The sequence below is a fragment of the Syngnathus typhle genome, linkage group LG4 (genome assembly GCF_033458585.1).
Source record: "Syngnathus typhle isolate RoL2023-S1 ecotype Sweden linkage group LG4, RoL_Styp_1.0, whole genome shotgun sequence".
In the NCBI taxonomy this organism is placed as follows: domain Eukaryota; kingdom Metazoa; phylum Chordata; class Actinopteri; order Syngnathiformes; family Syngnathidae; genus Syngnathus; species Syngnathus typhle.
Genome location: NC_083741.1, coordinates 24,212,757 through 24,232,730, shown reverse-complemented (window position 1 = coordinate 24,232,730; position 19,974 = coordinate 24,212,757). Strand labels below are relative to the sequence as shown.

The window sequence follows — 19,974 nt, the reverse complement described above, 5'->3', positions numbered from 1 at the left end:
GCGCACACTTGCAATACGTCACATTGTTGGGCAAGCGGATGAGACTTTCACAAAATTCGGACTACCCAGTGAGCCCGTTTTCACAAGCACGGAGCCGGCCGGCCAGCCGGCCGGTCGGCGTGTTCCCCCAACTATGTTGCTTATCCGCATTGCTGAGCTCGATCCGGTCTCGGGTCATTGCTCTGGATCAAGAAAGGCTCACTTTTGGACACACTGACTGACTGACAGACGTCGTCTTGCATCCGTCTTCCACCTTGAAGGAAAATCATTTGCTTGTCCTTTTTAAAAGGGCAAGCGAATCGACGCGGGTTGGACTTGAGCTGATCCGGCTAATCCCGCTTTGTGAAACAGAACCCAGAATGTTAAGAAGGATTTGCTGCCGTTTCGTCCTCGTGCCAGCCTTTGATCGGTAGAGGGCGCCTTTGGACCCTGGCAGATAGTGGCAACATGTTTGTTTTGTATCGTTTAGTTTGGTCCGGTTGGCGCATCTGCCACTTTTCCTCTCTTGCTAAATTAGCTTTGGCTGCGCCGCCTGCAATGGCCCTTAGTCGCATAGATGGAATTGAATTTGAGCCCGAACCAGAGTAGAACACCAAAGCATCGCTGTCCAACAAATCTGAAAAATAAAACGTTTTGTGTCATACGCATCGTTTTACTGTTTAGTTCTGTTCCCAAAAGAAAATACATTGGAGGAGATCATTGCATGTGCCAGTGCAAAAAAAAAAAGTGCACGCAGAGTTGCCGAGCTAGCTTTGTTGTTGTTTGGCCAAATGAAGGAAGCGCTTTGCCGCCTCTCCTCACGACATCTCCAGGGAACGGTGGCCCGTCGCTGGGGAGCGTCGCTGCTTTTTTTTTATCTTGCAGGTCTACAGTGATTGACAACAATTGTCTCCTGGAAGCTGAAGCGTCAGCACGCTTAGAGCTGGGTGGGGCCTCGGCCACAGGGGTCCTCGCTGCCGGGGGGCGGGGGGGCCGTCACCAAGCTCCTCAGGTACACGCGGGGGGGCGGCGGCGGCTTTAGCGCCGCTTTTAGAGACGGCACGAGCGGCCTGGTCTCGTCCTCTTCCTCGTCCTCCTCCGGGGGCGGCAAGACAGGGCCGCCCGGCGGCGTGTAAGAGATGGGGCGGGGGGCCCGTCCGCCCTCGTGTCTCGGCAACGAGACGCTCTCCAGCGACGAGATGCTTTGGTTCCACGCCTGCTGGAGGTCCACCGGGATCACCTTGGTGGGCTCCAGGGACACGCAGGGCGGCGGCCACAGCACGCCCACGCCTTTCCATGGGAGATGAGCGTCGGCCGCCACTGAGGACACACGTACGTACGTACGTAGTACATGGCGTCCGTTGGCAGCCGGATCTGCGCGCGTGTACCTGAGTGAGGACGTCGTTTGGGAGTTTCCGCTTTCACGGCGATGAAAGTGATACCGACGTCTTCCTCCTTCTCAGGGTCGGAACGCTCGCCTTGATCCTCATCCTCGTCGGAGCCCAGAGGAACCCCCACGGGGTCTGAGACACACACACGCGCGCGCTTGTGTGACCTGACAGCGCTCCGGCCGACTCCGCCTCCCAGCTCAAAGGAGTTTGAGCCCGTGTCCTTTTTGGGCCTCACCTTTGTCCCGCTGCCCGCCGCTCCTTCCGGCTTTGTCCTGGGAACCTCGGCGCTGCGGGATCAGCCGGCGTCATTCATTGATCGAGCCGTCGACGGCGCTCGCCCCGGGCCGAGCCTGACCTTCTTGGCGTTTCGCTCCTTCTTGTGCCGCTTGGGTCGCCCCGACTTGACGGTCTCCATGCGGCTCTTCATGTTCCTCTGGAAAACCTCGCGGTCTTGCCGCTCCTTGGCGCCCGCCGATATGAAGTGACGGCTGTAGTGCGACTGGTACTGGACGGCAGGCAGGCAGGCAGGCAGGCAGGCAGGCAGGCAGGTGTCAGGCGCCTTGCGTCAGGTGTCGGGCGGGCGGGCGTGGCCTTACCCGTCTCCTGGGTTTGTAGAGGTTTTCTGCCAGGAAATGATGAGTCTCCATGTCCTCCTCCACTTTACCACCAGGAATGTTATGGATGACCTGAAGGTCCAGACACACGCCACTGCCGTTCTCACGCCTGGAAAAATGGACGCGAGCCGTCACAGATTTGGTGGGCAGGCTGATTTTGCAATTTTCCCAATCGCAAATCCCTCCTTCCCTCCCTCCCTCCCTCCCTCCCTCCCGCCACACGCGCCGTCGCGCCTCTAAGAGACGAGTCTCGTGTTGTTTTCCATCGCCGATATTGGGTGGCGTGTCAAGACAGTTTCCGACTCATTTATTTTCTCTTTGTCCTGTCAAACGTTGAAAGGACTTTTCCTTTGCCATCGTTGTCCAGCTCTTGTGCAAGCACGCAGAAACACGCTTACGCTCTCGCGCGCAGCCACTCGCATTGAGACGGGTACCCCATCACGCATTCGCATTGAGACAGGCGGCCATCGAGACGGGCTCGCCCTCACGCACTTGCATTGAGACGGGCACGCCCTCGCGCACTCGCATTGAGACGGGCACGCCCTCGCGTACTTGCATTGAGACGGGCCCGCCCTCACGCACTGGCATTGAGACGGGCACGCTCTCGCATTGAGACGGGCAGGCCCTCACGCACTGGCATTGAGACGGGCACGCCCTCGCATTGAGACGGGCAGGCCCTCACGCACTCGCATTGAGACGGGCACGCCCTCACTCGCTCGCCCTCACTCGCTCGCCCTCACGCACGCACTCGCCCGCTCGCTCGCAAACACGGTAAGGCGGCGTGGCTCACAGGTAGTTGGTGACGTTGGCGGCGTCCGGGAAGGAAGCCCCGCTGGTCATGGAGGGCAGCGAGAGTCTGGCCGAGGTCAGAACGTTTCCGCCCTGCGCGCATGCACCAAAGTCAGGCCGAGGTCTGGCGCGCGCCCGCGCCGAAGCTCCCGCTCACCTGGTCGATGAGGCTGATGGCGTCTCGGATGTTGATCTTCTGGTACGCCTCCCACAGCTCGCTCTTCCTGTACACCGACTTCCTCAGCAGAAGCTTGCTCAGGTGATTCTTGTCGAACTGCTCCCACCTGCCCACGACACGGTGGCGGCGCGATGACGTCATTGCGCCGACACCTCGCGCCGCCTTCTTCCTCCTCACTTATCGCGCCAGTGGTGGTAGCCCTGAAGTCCCGCGATGTCCTCAACCGCCGTCAGGATGTGATCGAACGCCTGAGCGCGACAGGCAGACGGCATTGTTTTGCACCATTGCCCAAACTCAATAAAGGCATGCATGCACGCAAGCATGCGCCACGCTGACCCTCTCGTGTATCTCCTCGTTGATGGTGGGCTTCCTGCTGGTGGAGCGAGGAACTTTCAGCCACTTGACCAGTGGCTTGATGGTCAAGCCCTACGACACACATGGTGGGGAGCAGGGTGCTTGCGAGTGTGCGGCGCAAGCGAACCGCCTGCTCGCTGTCCAGCTAACAAAGCCGAGAGAGACGCGTCGGACTCGTCGTACGTTTCCGTGCCGATCCCAACAATTTTGTTGCCTGCATGCCGCGTTGACTTTCGCCCGCTCGCTTTCGGCGTGGCTAGGCGAGCGCCGTGTAGCGCGGTACCTGGAACATGACGGTGAAGAAGACGACCACGATGGTGGTGGCCACAAAGTAGTCTTTGGCTTTGACACGTTTCTCGTCCAGCAGGACCACTAGAGCGAAAGCCACCGCCCCCCGCAGTCCACCGTACGACATCACCACTTGGTCCATCTTCTCCAAGGGCACCAGACGGAAGCGGTTCAGGACCCAGGTCTGAGCCACCACACCTGAGCAGGAAGGCAGGAAGTCACCCTTCCTTCTCCGACAGGGACTCGGGGCTCGGCCGGGGAGGAGGCTGACCGGCAGCTCTGAAGATAAAGATGAAGACGAGGGTGCAGGCCACCAGGCCCGTGTCCCAGGCCCACTTGGACTTGTCCACGGCGGAGATGCCGAGGAAGATGAAGATGAGGGTCTCGGCGATGCTGGCCAGGGTTTTCATGGTGTACTTGACCGTGGTCCGAGACTTCTGCGAGATGTTTGCCTCCACGTACTTGTTGGCGCCGATGCCGCAGAACGTCATTCTGGACGAGACAGACGCCGGCCGCCGGGCGCGCGCCGCCCAAACGTCACGTGGAGCCAGGTGACGAGACGCTTGCTTCTACTTTAGCCGTCGTTAGCGGCTGTTAGCGCGTCAGAGCGGTCAGCCGACGACGTGGAGCGAGGTGACGCGACGCTTGCTCCTGCAACTACTTCAGCCGTCGTTAGCGCGTCAGAGCGGTCGTGACGAGCCATTCTTAGCAGGCGTTAGCTGTCACCAGCAGGTGTCACCAGCGGGTGTCACTTGCTGTCCGTCGTCAGTGGTTTTGAAGTGTCATTAGTGGGCAACTCAAAGTCTTATTGACTGCAGTTAGCCCCTGCAGCGAGCCACTAGCACTCTGCACTAGTCACTTGCGGTCACTTGTTAGTCATCCCTAACTGTCATGAAGTGCAGCTTGTGGATGCTAGCAGTCACCAGCATTCTTCAGCGTCATTAGAAATGAACAAACGGCAGCATTTTGAAAAGGAACATTTGCACTTCAACTCTAACCATTGGCAGCAGCAGCAGCAGCAGCAGCAGCAGCAGCAGCAGCAGCAGCAGCAGCAGCACATGTTGAAAATGAGCCAGTTTGGGCACCCGCAGGTAAGGGCCATGACTTACGACAAGATGGAGGACAGCGAGACGAGTTCAGCGGTGAGGTACGCCAGGTAGACCATCAGGAAGACGAAGAGCGGCTCGATAATTCGAACCCTTTTGGTGAAGCGTGTGAGGAAGCTCAGGAGGACGGCAAAGACCAGACCCACCAAGGTGCCGCCCACGCTGACCACCAGGAAAGAGGCTAGCAATGACGCGACACAATGGGTGAGCGCTCGGTGACGCTGCTCGATGATGCCGATTGTTCACGTTAACGGCGTCCCCCCTCACCGATTCCTTTGAAGTAATCGGCCGTCTCCACGTTCTCCACGCCGACTTCCACAAAGGAAATGTAAACTTTGTACAACACCTGAGAGGCAAGAGACCGTTAGCTCGCCCATCTAGCTAATCGCTAGCAACAAGTAGATCAGAACTCGGCCTTATAAGATACTGAACAAACACAAAGTAACACACAGCGCAAATAAATGTGGTAAGAAATGACCGTTGGGACGAGATCCAAACACGCAACACGTGAGCCACAAACGCCTTGCTTTTGACTAGCGACACATCGCTCGTACTAATGATGTTCCCGCATTTGCAAATCGCAAAGTGCTTTCCGAATGTGGCCGAGGGAGATTGATAGGCGTGGCGTGGCGTCGGTTCTCGGCGTAAGCCACAGCGGTGGGTCAATCTGGTCCACTCGTTGGTGGGATTAGCTCATATTCGGAGTTCTGATGAGGATTAGTGACGGGCGGCTAATCTGCTCAAAAGTGTAATCGTTATAACGCCCCCCCAGCGCCAATAAAGTGTCGAGTGGCGCCGAAATCCAGGACGGTGTTCCCGGATTGGCGCACACAGGCAACGAGGTCTGATCCATCTCCAGCCGGACAAGCGGCCTGGAGGTCCGTCTTCTCAGCGGACTCGGAAAGGACATTAGAGCGAGCGAGCGGGCGGGCTCCTCTGAGAGATGCGAGCGGACACCTCCGTGATAAGGCCAACGTGTCTCGCCGGGGAGAAATTGCCCAAACGTCTCGGCGAGCAGCGCCGCCGCTGTCGGGTTAGCGACTCCAGCGAGGCTCCGGAGCGGTTGAAATGCAATTACGGCCGACATTCTGTCCAGCTATGCTTGCCGGGAACTAATCGGTATGTCGGCTCAGGACGGACGGTGAGACCAACAAAGCGTCCATCAGAACTTGGCGGGCGGAATCGCCGCACCTACATTCCTGGCCCTCATCCATGGTCACCGGCATTTAAGACCGCCGACGAAAAGGTCACGGTTGCTACGGAATCAGTCCCCGCCACGGGGGGGGGGCACAGAGCTCGGGGGCACCGAGCTCGGGGACCCGGCGCACGCTGACTTTGCAGCAGACCAACCGGCGCTCGAGCGATGGCAACGGCCGGGCCGGGAGCGTCTCGGGTTGACGGGAGGGCCTCGGCGGCGCTTCTGCGGTCATGGCCAGGCTACATCAATGAAGTGACAATCGCCCAAGACGGGAATGTCCCAGTCAGCACCTCGGCAATAGCCTACGACCGGGGGGAGGCGAGTGGAAAACAGCCTTCTCGTTTTCACAGCTCTTCTCAGGGGGCAAGAAAGGGCCGCCTTCTCAGGCGGCCAGAGAGGTCCGTCCCTCGGTCCCAGCAGCCCAAAAGGGGTTTCAGGAATCGACTTAGTACCTCGCAAGCGTGAGAGCGTCTGTGTGTGCGTATCATCACCACAGTGACGGCGTCGTTGAGCAGCGACTCTCCGAAGACGATGATGAAGAGAGTGTCGTTGACGTGAACTTCCTCAAAGACGGCCAACACGGCCACCGGGTCCACGGCCGAGATCAAGGCACCGAACAGCAGGAAGTCCATCATGCCCGCCTGCACGCGCTCGTCTGAGAACAAAATACGTGCACGGAATTAAGAGATGAGCGTGGGGGGGGAGGGCGAGTCACGGCTGACCGACCGATGAGTCCCATCAGCTTGGCGGCGTGGAGTCCGAATCCCGTGCAGAAAGCGTTCCACAGCGTTCCCGCCACGGCGTAGGTGAGGATGGCGCCCAGGTTGTCGAAGAAGAGGCGGGCGGGCATGAAGTAGCCGGCGTCGCCCACGATGGTGGGCAGCAGGAAGAGGAAGAAGAGGGCGGGCTCCAGCTGGTACGGCTGCCTCTCGCTGGCCAGCAGGACCAGGCCGCCCAGCGCCAGACCCAGAAGGATCAGCAGACAGCTCTCCGGAACCACCGTGGTGAAACGCTGCGACAGGTGGAACACTAACGCACATGCACGGCGTCATTGTCGGTGCTATTTTGGCACAGCGCGGGACGGACGGCTAGCCCCGCGGAGTTCCTCGCAGTCGTTTTCATCGTCATTTGATCGCTAAAGGTGTAGAAGACTCGTTTTGAGCGCACAAAGTGAGCGAGGTGAATATTTGGAGAGAGAACCGCCACATCGATATGGAAATGGGCTCAGTCGCATATTTGGAATACATCGGCTTATTCTTTGGACAACATCTTCATTGTAGTCGCGCAACACTGTCCAAGTTGATGTGTGTGTGTGTGTGTGTGCCCACGTGAAGTGCGCGCGTGACGTCTTGACTGACACGGATGATAGTTGCTCACTCCCTGCCATTCATTTTTCTTTCTTTTGGGTCGAGTTGGAGCCCAGATGCGACGTCACGCGTCAATGGGGCGAATTTTAGCATTTTCAGGAGAGGTGTGGCAAGAAAGACGACAATCACCCCAACCAACTTGACTTGAGCAGGACCATGTTACCTACCGATCGTGATCAACTGTGGCTGCGTGGTGCGCGCATCCTACTCACGGATCTTGGCCACGCTGGCCACCAGGAGCCACACGGCGATGACGTATGGGGTCTGCACGTAGGTCCACTCCCACTGGACCACCCGGTACCCGCCGCCGTGGCTCTGAACCTCCTCGAAGGCAGCGGGAGACGAGCCGGGGATGTCGTCGGCGGCTCCGGCAGCCGCCAGCACCGGCAGCAGCGACAGCAGCGACAGAAGCGACGCGGTGACTCGAGTGCGTGCAGGCATGTTGCCGCCGAGTCCGGGCGGGCGGGCGTCTCTGCACCGCTTATAAACACCAGGGAGCGAGCAGCGGAGGGGGCGGGGCCGCCCGCCGCAGAGTCACGTGACTCCGCCCGACCTCAAAGTGACCACCTTCGAGGAGCCCTCGGTGACTGCATGCCTGATCGTCACTCTTGACCTTGTTGAGCCGCGCCAGCGCTCCTTCTGGCCTGATCCTCAGGTTCTTTGCCCGTTCACGCGTTCAATCCCCCCCCCCCCCCCCCCGCGGAGGTTCCAAAAGTCGTCCAGCACCCCTGATGAAGAAATGAAATGAAAACTATCGTAGATGCACGCGCACTCAAACACATTTGCAGACGTGGACACACCTACCATGCAAACAGTTCCACAAGATACACATTCACTCATTTGTTGTGACGAAATCCAAAACGCGCACGGTGGAAACGGGCAAACACTTTTTTACGCGCGTGAAGTGCGCATTCATCATTGCACATATGCGTATTCCAAAGCCATTTATTCTATTTGCATCTTTCTCCCAGTAAACAACAACTTACAACAAACTTTCAGATAAGTTAAAAGGATTAAAAACTTGCTAAAATAAATAAAGTCCTTAAAAAGTGCAAAAAACCCAAGTCAAACTGAGCAAGCGTGCAAAAAAAAAAAAACATACAAGTGCTCAATGCTGAAGCGCACACGCACGTGGCTGTGTAGCGTCAGCTAAGTGATGATTTAGTGGGCGGGGCCAAGGGGGGGGGGGGTTAATATCTGGGGACAGCAGAGTAAAAAGTAATTTTCAAACTTGGTGCTTTGTCAAAAGACGTCAAGTCGAGAAAGTTTGAGTGAAATGACCAAATGGCGTGGAACGCGCTCCGACGTCACACGTCCTCGCCTCGCCCGTCGAGTCCCAAAGCCTGGATCATGTCGGCGCTCACACCGCTCTTCAGAGTCCTCCTCACTGCGAGCACACACACGTCCAAGGTTTTGGCATGCTAACGTGCACCATACTTGAACAAAAGCCCAAGTGGCTCTGGTGCTGGGCCCCCCGCACGCACACTTCAGTACCCGATCCCACAACAAAGCCGGCCGGCTCCCTTATCTGCCTGCGCATCGACGCGACACGTCGTGTCCCGCGTTTGTGGCCAAACGAACGGCAAGTCGAGAAAGCCGCTCAAACGAGAGCGTGACGATCGCTATCGGCTAAGCTCCGATTAGAGTCGGCTGCGTTGTGGCCACAACACTGAAGAGAGCCCAAAAAGAGCCGCACGCAATAACCTTGACAGCAGAAGCCCAAAAGCCCTTGACAGCTCAGGCGCCGTCAAGCACATTTGCCGGGTCATGGTCTTGAAATTCCGGAGCCAGCTTTTTCTGTACTTACTGGACTTCCTGTTGAGTCGGGACCGCTTTCGGGTTTTAGGAACGGACGTCCTGGCCGAGGTGTTGTGGGTGACCGACTTGACCAGACGCTCCATGATGTCGTCCGCGGCATCGTCGTCGTTTTCCGGAGCCGACGCATACGACGACCGACCGGGCAGGCTCGGGCGGCCCGTCGAACCTGCCAATTCAATTCAAACGGCACAGGAGCAGATGCCACTTGAGGCAAAATGGCGTGAATTTAGGCAGAAGCCCTGAATGGCGGCAGAGCCATCAAGCAGCTTCATTTGCTTGTAGCTTTGCGCTCGCTCGCTCGCTCGCTCAGACATTTGCCAGCTTCTCACCGTCGGCGGTGCGCGAGCGTCTCGGCACCGGCCGCTCTTCGATCAGCATCTGAGTCATGTTGCGGTGCTCCGCCTCCTGCTCGGGCTCAGTCTCCAGCGCGGCGGTGACGGCAGGCACCGCCCCCGAGAACTTCTCCGTCTGCGACGGACGGGGACAACGATAGAGGCGCACGCTGCTAACTCGCGGGCGCGTTTTGGCGCACGCGGCTACCTCCGTGATCATCTTCCCTCGGGTTTTAGTCCTCTCTCGGTGTTTGTCTCGCTTGCGCTTGAGCGCTAGCGCCCTCTCTCGTGTGGTGCGATACTCCAGCGCAAACTCACTGATGGTGCGGCAGAAAGAGGTGACCTTGGTGTCGCGCACCCACGCCGCCGGCTGACCCAGGAAAAGCAAGAAGGAATGGAACCTGGCAAACCAGTTAGCGATGAGCTCCGTCGGACGCGAGGCTAACGTTAACTTGCAGAGCGTGACAGGCTCACCTGTTGATTACTCTCCGGTGGACCACCTTGAGGATGACAATCCGCTGCGTGCAGTCCTTCAGGAAGTCGGCCATCTTGTTCTTCAAAGCGCTTTTGGTCTCGTGCTTGGAAACCAACTTCAGGTTTTCCCAGGACGCTTTGCAGCGTCTCTCCAGCTGGACCAGATTCTCCGCCAGGAGCTCAAAGTCCACCTGAGGCCGTGCGATACGACAACACGGGACGCGACGGGAGAACGCGAGGTCGGCAAGAAAGACGAGAAAGGAGGCAAAGGAGTCAGGCGGGGGGGGCACCTTGGCCGAGCGCGTGACAGCGGGGATCTCGGAGTAGACGTCGGTGGATTGCGGCTCGCTTTCCGTGATCAGGTTGCAAATGTGATGGAGCAAAGACTGCCTGTGGACCGTGTCCTTCACCTCCGTCACCTTCTCCAGGTAGGCCAGCTCAAAACCCGCAGCCTGCAGGTGGGGGGCCGGGAAAGGGAGTCACGGGTCAGGAGGCGGCGCGGGCAATGCCGGCTGGCCGGCCGGCCGGCGAGCGAGCGAGCGCTCACGTGGGAACTGTTGAGGAAGTTGCCGATGGCGAGCAGCGTGGCCAGGATCCTCCTGAAGGTCTGATTGGTGGCCAGCTGCTCCATGGCCAACTTGAGGTCAAAGAGGGGCTCGGCAATCTCCTGCCGCACACAAGGAACGCTTCCTTTTACAAGCCGGCGGCTCTGGCAAAGGAAGACGCCAAAGGGGGCAGCCAGCCGTGTTTGCTCGCCTCTCGTACTCCACTACTCCAGTTGCACCTGAGCGCACCAGAGCGCACTTCACTTGGCTGGCCCAAGAGCACGCTTACTGATGCCCGGTTCTGATTTGCAAACAAGCGCCACCTTTGGAAACGCGCGACAAAGCCGTGGCGGAGCGTCAAGTGACTTAAGCTAGATATAGCGGAAGGGAGAGTGGAATTTTCGAAGGATCTCGCACGCCTCTATGGACGGAGCGACAGTGCCACCTAGCGGCGCTTGGCAGCTACTAAACAACAGCGTTTTCAGCCCGCCTGGCTCTCCGTGATAGCATTTTGGGCGTTAATTAGTCAAAAATGCCCTTTTGCTCTTCCAATCTATTTCTAATTTGGAGCGGCCACCACAACGACAAAAAAAAGTTGTAGTCGTTTGGAGCACGTCGGCGACCTGAGCCTCGTTCGCGAGCGCATGTTCAGACGCGCGCCGGCACCGCTCGCCAACTTGTGCTTTGTCACCTGAGGCGTTCAGCCCCGCCCTTGCTGCAAATGCTCGCTGTGTGTTCCACTTGAGAACTTTTGCCAGGTGTGCGTGCGTTTACCTTCTCCAGAGCTTCATAGTTGAGCTTGAAGGACCAGAGCTGCAGGCGGGGGGTCAAGGAGCCGACGGAGGCCAGGCCGGCGAGGAAGCGCTCAGCCGGCCCCAACGGAACGTCCGGATTGGCCAGCTGGGCCTCCTGGATCTTCTGCTTCTCCTCTTCTGTGGGCGTCATGGTCAGGATCTTCTGCTCCACACAAAACAGCCCTCTAACAACCACTCTACGTTGACCAAACCATTGGACGAGCACATTTAGCTGCTGCTGTCAAATTGGGGCGCGCTTTTGATTGGTGCCCGATGCTGCCATTTTTTGGTTTTTTACTCTGTGCAGTGCAGAACCCGTTTGAAACGTAAGGACGGATTCAAGCCCAAACAGGTCGAGGCTTTGGCTCGGGTTTGTTTTGACACACTTTGCATGTGACGCAAGGCCCTCCAAGTCAGAGCTTCACGTTTGCTTCAATTCAGTCTGCTTCAGTTGCTCGACCGGCGTCTGGTTTCGCGTCTGGGATGGGACGGGACAGAGGAGACGGCACGCACCTCGATGCCCTCCTTGCTGATGGCAAACTCGTCAAAGTTGAGGATGGCGGCCTTGATGACGTGGACGGCGGGCAGCACCGTCATGCCGATGTTGATGGCGTTGCTCCTCTTGGGGTCCAGGACCAGGATCTCAGACTTCCTGGTCTCTGCCACTTTCTACACACAGATGATAAAAGGAGATTGGATGGATTTGGACAAAAAGGGCCCTGACGTTTGCTCCACGTCGGGCGCGGGCGGCGCCGTCTCTCGGTCGGAATGAATGCTGACGCACGGCATGGCACGGCCCGGCGCCCTGAATCCTTGGATGAATATCCAGCTTTGCACAAACGGAAGGCAGGAAGGAAGGCAGGAAGGAAGGCAGGAAGGAAGGCAGGAAGGAAGGCAGGAAGGAAGGCAGGAAGGAAGGAAGGCAGGAAGGAAGGCAGGAAGGAAGGCAGGAAGGAAGGAAGGCAGGAAGGAAGGAAGGCAGGAAGGAAGGAAGGAAGGCAGGAAGGAAGGCAGGAAGGAAGGCAGGAAGGAAGGCAGGAAGGCAGGAAGGAAGGCAGGAAGGAAGGAAGGAAGGAAGGCAGGAAGGAAGGAAAGTTACGCTTGAACTTAATGCGACCATACCTTGGCAATGGGCGTCTCCTTGGCTTTGGACTCAAACAGGTGCTCGAGCCGCCCGGTGTCCACTTGAACCTTGTCCAGAGACGCCCACACCGTGCCCCGGCCAAAGCGACACTTGGCGGGCGCCTCCGTCTGCTTCAGTTCGCGCCAGAACAACTTCAGCGTCTTCTTTTTCTTCTTCCCCAAAGCTGATGGCACTTCCGATGGGGGTGGCGGCGCCCCAGGGAGGGGCGGCGGCGGAGGAGGAGCCATCACCCCAGGGAGGGGCGGTGGAGGAGGTGGAGCCAGCCCCCCAGGGAGGGGCGGTGGAGGAGGAGGAGCCAGCCCCCCAGGGAGGGGCGGCGGGGGAGGAGGAGCCAGCCCCCCAGGGAGGGGCGGCGGGGGAGGAGGAGAAGCCACCCCCCCAGGGAGGGGCGGCGGGGGAGGAGGCGCAGCACCTTTAAGGGAGGAAGAGGCGGAGTCGGCGGTGTCCACGTCCAGAACGTCAACATCCTCCTCGTCCAGGAGGTCGGAAAAGTCCAAGTCCTTGATGCGGAGGCTGGCGCCGCTCGGTCGAAGGTGGTCCCACGCATTCCCGGGAGCGCCGGGACCCAGCGGAGTCATTTGGGTGCTCTCCAGACGCTGGGAGGGGCTCTCCGCATCCACGCTGCTCTGCTGACGCACGTAACGCTTCTGAAGACAAACACGGAGCATTTACCACCAGGGGGCGCCATTACGGCTACAAAGACAGACTGGACACGCTGCTCCCTCCGACCTGTTGCTCTTGCGCCAGTCTGGCCCGTGCCACCTGGGCGGAGCCTTCCAGCCCTTGCAGCTCCGCCTTGCGGGAAGCGCCGCTCTCGTTGGGAAGGGCCAACTCCAGCGAGCACGCTTGCAGGCTGGACAGGCGCTCCAGCACCCGGCCCCCTCCGGGCGGGTCTTCTGCGTCGGGGGGCGGCGGCGCCGAAGCCTTGGAGAAGAGCATGTCCAGAAGGAACTTCCTGTCATCAGACAGCGCGCCGACTGGCCGCCGGACTCCGCCTGAACGCACATCACGTGACACGCGCTCAATTTCTGGCCCGCCCGCCCGCATAGACATCAAAACGTACCGTCAGCAGGAGGAGTCGCACGACCGGCCTCGTCCTCATTTGCCGCAGCTCCCGGTGCCGTGACCTCGTCGGCCGAGGGCAGCTCGGAGCGGCTCAGGGTTTCACTCCGCCTCTTCTTCTCCCACTGGGTGGCGGCCAAACTGCGCAGGAAGTTGCCTCTGTGAGGGGGCGGAGTCAAGGGTTAAAGAAGGACGCGTGGTCACGACCGGGCCACCGGCCTCTGTAACCCTGTAACTGGAAAAGCAAACTGTTTTATGGTGAAAGGCAAGAGCAAATGAGGGAGGGAGGGAGGGAGGGAGGGAGGGAGGGAGGGAGGGGTTGAGCGGAAAACACCTCCTTTGCTTGATTTCAAATCACTTTGTTATCCACAAAGCGGCGGGCGGCAATTAAACATCACTCGACCGTTGCTTCACGCCTCAACGCAGCCGTCACCGCTAAGCTGACAAACGCAGACACGCAGCAGATGTGCACACTCATGCCACCACACACGCCACACACACACACACACACACACGTTGCGGTCCCAACAGCAGCTCCCTCTCAGCATGCACGGCTGCGGCCGCTGGACTTACTCAAACCTCCTCAGAACGGGCTTGTTGTCCGCATTCATGTCATGCTCGTCTGGGCTGCAGAGATACGCACACGCGCGCGCGCACACACACACACACACAAAAGTCTTGGCGTGGGATTATGATGCGTAGCGTGGTGACGTCATCCGAGTCATAAACTTTGTGCCGACTCGACAAAAAACGCCCCTGGCTTAGGTTACCGCATCGACACTTATAACACAAGAGCCACACCAGACGATCACGCAAGGCAGAAGTAAAAGGTCAACGACGCGACCAGAGGAGGCGGTGACGGCGGCGACGACGACTCACCAGTGGAAAACGTCGTCCTCGCTGTGTGAGGACAAAAAGTATTCAAACAACGTGACAGGAAACGAGAGAGTTCAACTGTTCCGTTGCCTTGAGCATGGAGCTTGATGTGGACCTCCGATACTCACTTGAAAGGTGTCTTGCTGCCACTCGGATGATCCGACGGCGGCGACCTGCGTGCGTGGGTACGACCGACGCCCGTGTTAGCAGCTCATCTTGGATTGTGGTTGCGCATGCGCACATGCAAACCTGCGGGAAGCGGAAGGCTTCTCAGAGGCACCCTCAGGGGTGCCCTCAGAGGCGCCGGGCGCGTCCTCAAAGGTGCCGGGTAGGTCCCGGGGTCGGGCGGCGCCGGCCTTGGAGAAGATCCTGGATTTCCTGCTTGGACCCAAAGAGGACATGCGGTGGCTGAGGACAGAGCGACTCCTGCCGGCCGGCACCGAGACAGCCATGCGACGTGGTGCGCAACGGGAAAGACGAGAAGGGAGGGGGTCCACCCGTGGTTACGAGACCCAAGAGGAAAAAAAAAAAGACAATCGTGCACGTTTTGCGGGCACGTCACTTACGGTATCTTTGCGTCGTCGCAAGGGCGGAGGGGGGGCGGGGTCGAGGCGGGCGGAGAGAGGTGCGAGGGAGTCGGAGAGCCCCGCAGCGATCCCGAAGGGCTGGAGGCGGCGCTGGAGGCGGCGCTGCCCGGGTCGGAGCCGGCGGAAAGGCGGGGGCTGCCCGCGGAGGCGAGCGACGAGCCGGCCGAGGACGCCGTGGGCTCGGCCACGTTCTGATCGGACCAGCGCCGACCCCTGCGGCCTTCCTGCTCGCCGGCGGCCATCTTACGGCGCTCCTTTCGCAGGTGAGGGGACAGCTCGCAGACGTCGCCGTCCTCGTTCCGTAAGGCGGTCTGCGCACCGAGCTCATTGCCATCAGCAAACATGGTCACCGAGCGCTTCTAGCCAAAAGCAAACAAAGCGGGCCAGGCCGGGCCGGGCCGGGCGATCGAGACGGGGCCACCCACCTCGTAGATAGCAAACTGCGCCCTGAGGTCGGGCTCGGTGGCGGCGTCGCCGAGTTTCCTGTTGACCACGTCCTCCATGTTGAGACTTTCCAGGCAGTCGGTGACGTCGTAAAAGGAATCCTGGTCGGGGAGCGCCGCCAGGGTCTTGTTGACCAAGGTCATGGCGAACACTAGGAGCTCAGAGTCGCAGCTCGTCTTCTCGTGGAGGATGTCCATCACGTAGGACCACGGCTTCACGCCTGCCACACACACGCCCTAGTTTCACTTTCATTTCCGCGAGCGCTGCACTGGCCATCCGGCGTACCTCTGCGCGCGTCCACGGCGTCCACGGCGTGGATGAGCGTCGGGCCGTTGGCCTCGTTGTACTCCACAAAGACGATGAGGAGCTTCAGAGACGTTTTGACCAGCAGACGGGACTGAAGGAAGGCACACAGAGGGCAAGGTCGCGAGCCGCCTCGTCCGCCCTCCCGCGTTGCGCCCGCCCATCACGTGACCCACCTGGCTTCCCGTCAAGGTGTACAGCCACTCCAGCGTCTCGCCGTGCTGGATGACGCCGTTCATCCCATCCACAAACAACATGATCTGACTCAGCGCTGAAAGCACACAGAAGGCTTGGCACGTTAGCTTGCACGCTAACGCACGCACGCATCCCGCTGGCGGCAACCTCTCAGGATGTAGTTCTGGTAGTTGTGGTCGGCCTCGGCTCCCACTTTGACCAAACACGTCAAACCCTCGGACGCCACGAACTCCGGCACCAGGTCCTTGTCGTCCTGCGTCGGGCGGGCGGGCGGGCGAGCGAGCGAGCGAGCGTGAGGTCAGGCCGCGCGCGTGGTCACGGTTGCGGCGGCGGCGGCAGCCTTACCTGGAAGAGCTGCTTGAGCGAGAAGAGCGAGCGGCGCAGCTCCGGACCGTGACTGTTATACAACTTCTCTGCAAGACAACGCCAGTCAACGGGCAGCCACATCCAGCCCGCCTCATCCATCAAATGAACACAATTAGCATTAGCAATTTCCTCAATTGCGGCTCCACCGTCACGTAGGACGCATGGCTGACTCAGAATGACTCGTGAAGCAATTTGGGAGGAAGGGGGCGAGGGAGGGAGGGAGGGAGGGAGGGAGGGAGTATTTTCCAGTCAGCCGTGGCGTCCGTTTACAAGAAGGCCACGTTTCCGCCAGCAAGTGACGCGCACCAAAAGGAGTCACCAAAAGTCCAACAGCAAACACACACCAAGCTCAAGTCGAGCACCAACGTACCCTTCTCCCTCACACGGCTGACACACACGCACGCACACACACACTTGCAGTGTCGTTAGTTGTGCGGAGACAGGAAGTTGTCCCGATAAAGTTAGCCTGGTATTTCCTGTTAGTGGCAAAAAGGGAAGAAAGAAGGAGGGGAAATAAGTCGGCAGAAAAACAGTGGTCGAGTGCAGTCGAAGCCGTGGAAAAGAAGTGCAGGAGAGGACGGGCGTCTGCTCGCGCTCCGGTTCGACGGCAGCGGGCCGACCGACCGACCGACTCGGGACGTTGCCGCAAAGAAGGAAAAAGCCCACGCAAAGCAAGCGGTGCCGGAAAGCTGCGGGTCAAACTTCCATCAATGTTGCATCACCCAGGCCAGCGGAACAATGGCGACCGTTACCCAGGATGGCGTGGACCCGCACGGCCAAATGTGTGCGCAGAGTCAAGACGGGCTTCTTCCCCTTCCTGCAAACACACACACACACGCGCGCACCATATGGCATGTGCGTGTTGATCCGAGGGCAGCTCACGTTCTAAAAATGTGCCGTGACGCCGGCCGGGATGAGGGCATGGAAATGTGGAAACTTGGAACGTTGCGAATGTGCAAAGGGGGGCTGGGCCGGGCCGGGCCGGGCCGGGGGGTAAAGAAAGAAGGAAAGGCAAAGAACAACGTCGCCACGTTTTCTGAGCCAGCGCTTGCAAAAATGGACACGAGGGAAGTCAAGCGCAAGCTTTTGTTTGCCACCAAACGTCGTCCGCTCGCCAGCGGCTGGCTGGCTGACTGCCGTGGGTGGGTGGCTGACTGGCTGGCTGGCTGGCTGGCTATGGAAGAGACCAAAGATCCGCCGCATTTCGTCACCCGTTTCCGCTCACGCCGAGCCCAAATGCGCACGCGGCGGCCGATCGCGGTGGCCGATCGCGGCTTCTTACGCCACGTCCTGGTAGAAGCTTTCCAGCTCATCGCGTTGCTCCGCCAGGGACGAGTCCAAATCCAAGTAGTTCCCCTGAGGATACACCTGCAGCGCACACTCCTCCAGCTGACACACACACACACACATGTGCGCGCACACACGCACACACACACACACACACACACACGCACGCACATTAAAGACAAAAAGGTTGTGGCATGCTCAGCATAGCAAGCAGCAAATACATCCAAACACAACACAACGCTACTTGCAGGTCATTTCAAGAAGCACACCTGTGCTGGCAAACTTGCTAGCTGGAGCTTGGGCGCGCGCACACACGCACACACACAGACAGACATATGCACTTGTACATCCAAAACACACAAGCGTGATGACATCCGGCCAGAAAAGTGGAACCTGGACCCAACGAGGCGAAAACGCCGGCGTTCCTGGAGGAGCAAATTTTGCCCGCCTCCTCACTAACTTTGCCAACGTTTGGCTGTCAGGATCCTCCTTCCCTCCTTCCCTCCCGTAGCGTAGCGTAGCGGCACACACGTGAAGCGCGACCCGACCGGTCCATCCGCATTCTTGGAGGAGCTCAATCAGCCTTTGGCAATAAAAGGCCCGGTGGCCATGGTGACGTTCGCCCGCACGACGACGGCCGAGGACGGCTTCCCCTCGCCACGGTGACAGGAAAGGACGCTCTTATCGACACCGCGCACGACGACGGCCGAGGACGGCTTCCCCTCGCCACGGTGACAGGAAAGGACGCTCTTATCGACACATGCGCACGCTCTTTCCAAGTTTCAGCCCCTTTCCTTCTCCACGCCACAGGATGGACCGGATGCTCTAAAGACAACATTCCTACATACAGTCCACAAAGCCAATACGTACACACAAGCTGGCAGGCGCACACGCACACACACAAACACACTTGAAGTGAGGAAGGAGGTTCCGGTCTCCTCTTAAGTTTTTAAACGATTGAAAAATGCAAGAGAAAGGAGCGGCCATGGTTGGCGAAGACCGCCGCCGTGCATGACGGGCAGCAAATGAAGGGAGCCAAAAAGCAAAGCCTTGACCCAACGTGTCCCCGACACCCCCAAAAGGGTGGCGCACTACATTTGGCACTCGGAAGGAGTTCCCTCGTTCCGTCTGGCCATTCGGACAGCCGGGTGCCTCACGGCTTTCCTCCGCGCCGCGACAAAACGGCCAAAGGCCTTGACGGCCCACTCTGCAATGGTGGACGTTTGGACACGGAGAGCCTCTTTTGGGGGAGCAAGAGTGACTCTCACAGAGACAGAAAGAGACAGAGAAACTGAGAGAGAGACAGACAGAGAGAGACAGAGAGAGCGACAGACAGAGAGAGCGACAGACAGAGAGAGCGACAGACAGAGAGAGCGAGAGAGACCGAGAGATGCTTCTATGTGCGAGAGAGCGCAAATCATTAGACATAAAAAGTTATTTTCCCCTTTTGAATGAACGTGAATAGTTTTTGTCTTCAGAATTTCGTTCTCGCGTTTATGAAAAGACAAGAGTAGAAACGAGACTCCATTGAAAAAAGTGCAAGTTTAACGAGTAACGCGATTTGGACAGCTTGAAAGGATCCACTTGCTCTTTCTTTGGACACGAAAAGAGGTGGCGAGTGGATTTCAGCCGAATTGCTCAGCGTTGGACCTTTTGTCGGAATTGGACCTGACGCACCCGCGGCAGGCAGCTGCGAAGAGGTCGCGCCAAACGACGCCATTTGTCAGCGGACTTGGGCGAAGGCTGACGTCGCTACCTGCTCGCTCGCCCGTTCGTTCGTTCGTTCGTTCGTTCGTTACCTCACTGACTCACCTTGAGGGGCGCGTCCAGCAGCTTGTGTACAACCGGAACGAGTTGGCTGAGCGGCGCGTTCTCGTCCACGTCCAGCGAGGGAGGCCGCCGAGGTTCCGGAAAGTTGGTACAGATGAAAGGATCCTGGTCCTGTAGGAACTGAACTCGGCAAGTGATCGCAGACATGCTCGACGAAGCCGCCGTTGGAGCGTCGACATCCGAAAGTGACGCCGCGGCGCTCGACACCGGCGCTTTTTAAATGAGCGTAACACAAGCCGCCCGTAGTCAGCGCAACAACTTCCGCTCTGGCCCTTCAAAGTCATTCAAAGCCGCGCGCCTACTCCAACGAACCCCATATAGTTTGCTGAGCTTAACGAGACAGCTCCATTTTCCAAAAGCATTCCCAAAATGCAAATAAATGTGTTGGCATGGTTTCAACGCAGTGCGTCCTGTCACGTACAAGTCAAAAGCGTTTTCCCCTCTGACGTACAAGTCAAAAGCGTTTTCCCCTCTGACTCCTCTTGGACGTTACAATGTGAACGCAAATGGGTCATCAGCTACCGGATGTCGCTGCTCCGAAATCCGCAAAGAAATACAACAACAAATTCAGGTGAAAAACTCACAGAAGCGCTCCGATATGTCGTCATCATTGCCTTTAACCTGCACTAGCTACACCGACCGATGCGGCCTCT

At 58.7% G+C, this 19,974-nt stretch overlaps 2 protein-coding genes across 6 annotated transcripts; both read right to left on the bottom strand.

The window, feature by feature from the left end:
* Positions 1-631: 631 nt before the first annotated feature.
* slc9a5 (solute carrier family 9 member A5) lies at positions 632-7,949 on the bottom strand. Its single transcript, XM_061276450.1, has 16 exons — positions 7,477-7,949; positions 6,624-6,926; positions 6,389-6,552; positions 4,967-5,045; positions 4,703-4,880; positions 3,865-4,085; positions 3,589-3,791; positions 3,288-3,377; positions 3,129-3,199; positions 2,931-3,057; positions 2,775-2,866; positions 1,967-2,093; positions 1,726-1,875; positions 1,606-1,657; positions 1,368-1,502; positions 632-1,299 (listed from the first exon to the last, which is right to left on the bottom strand). Exons 1-16 carry the CDS (start codon positions 7,703-7,705, stop codon positions 917-919), a joined length of 2,604 nt encoding a protein of 867 aa, XP_061132434.1. The 5' UTR covers positions 7,706-7,949; the 3' UTR covers positions 632-916.
* A 244-nt stretch (positions 7,950-8,193) lies between these two features.
* fhod1 (formin homology 2 domain containing 1) lies at positions 8,194-19,532 on the bottom strand. 5 transcript variants are annotated; one of them, XM_061276428.1, is made up of 25 exons: positions 19,304-19,532; positions 17,487-17,593; positions 16,957-17,021; positions 16,184-16,251; positions 15,986-16,091; positions 15,820-15,914; positions 15,626-15,737; positions 15,322-15,560; positions 14,876-15,207; positions 14,559-14,735; positions 14,438-14,482; positions 14,313-14,333; positions 14,007-14,060; positions 13,435-13,592; positions 13,101-13,366; positions 12,350-13,018; positions 11,741-11,896; positions 11,208-11,390; positions 10,436-10,555; positions 10,179-10,340; positions 9,889-10,079; positions 9,623-9,815; positions 9,412-9,550; positions 9,072-9,248; positions 8,194-8,651 (listed from the first exon to the last, which is right to left on the bottom strand). In XM_061276428.1, exons 1-25 carry the CDS (start codon positions 19,466-19,468, stop codon positions 8,572-8,574), a joined length of 4,080 nt encoding a protein of 1,359 aa, XP_061132412.1. In that variant the 5' UTR covers positions 19,469-19,532; the 3' UTR covers positions 8,194-8,571. The 5 variants fall into 5 exon arrangements, with proteins under 5 accessions (XP_061132412.1, XP_061132413.1, XP_061132415.1 ...); XM_061276429.1 differs by having other exon boundaries at positions 14,559-14,687; XM_061276431.1 differs by lacking the exon at positions 19,304-19,532 and having other exon boundaries at positions 16,957-17,378; positions 17,487-17,585.
* Between the last annotated feature and the right edge of the window lie 442 nt (positions 19,533-19,974).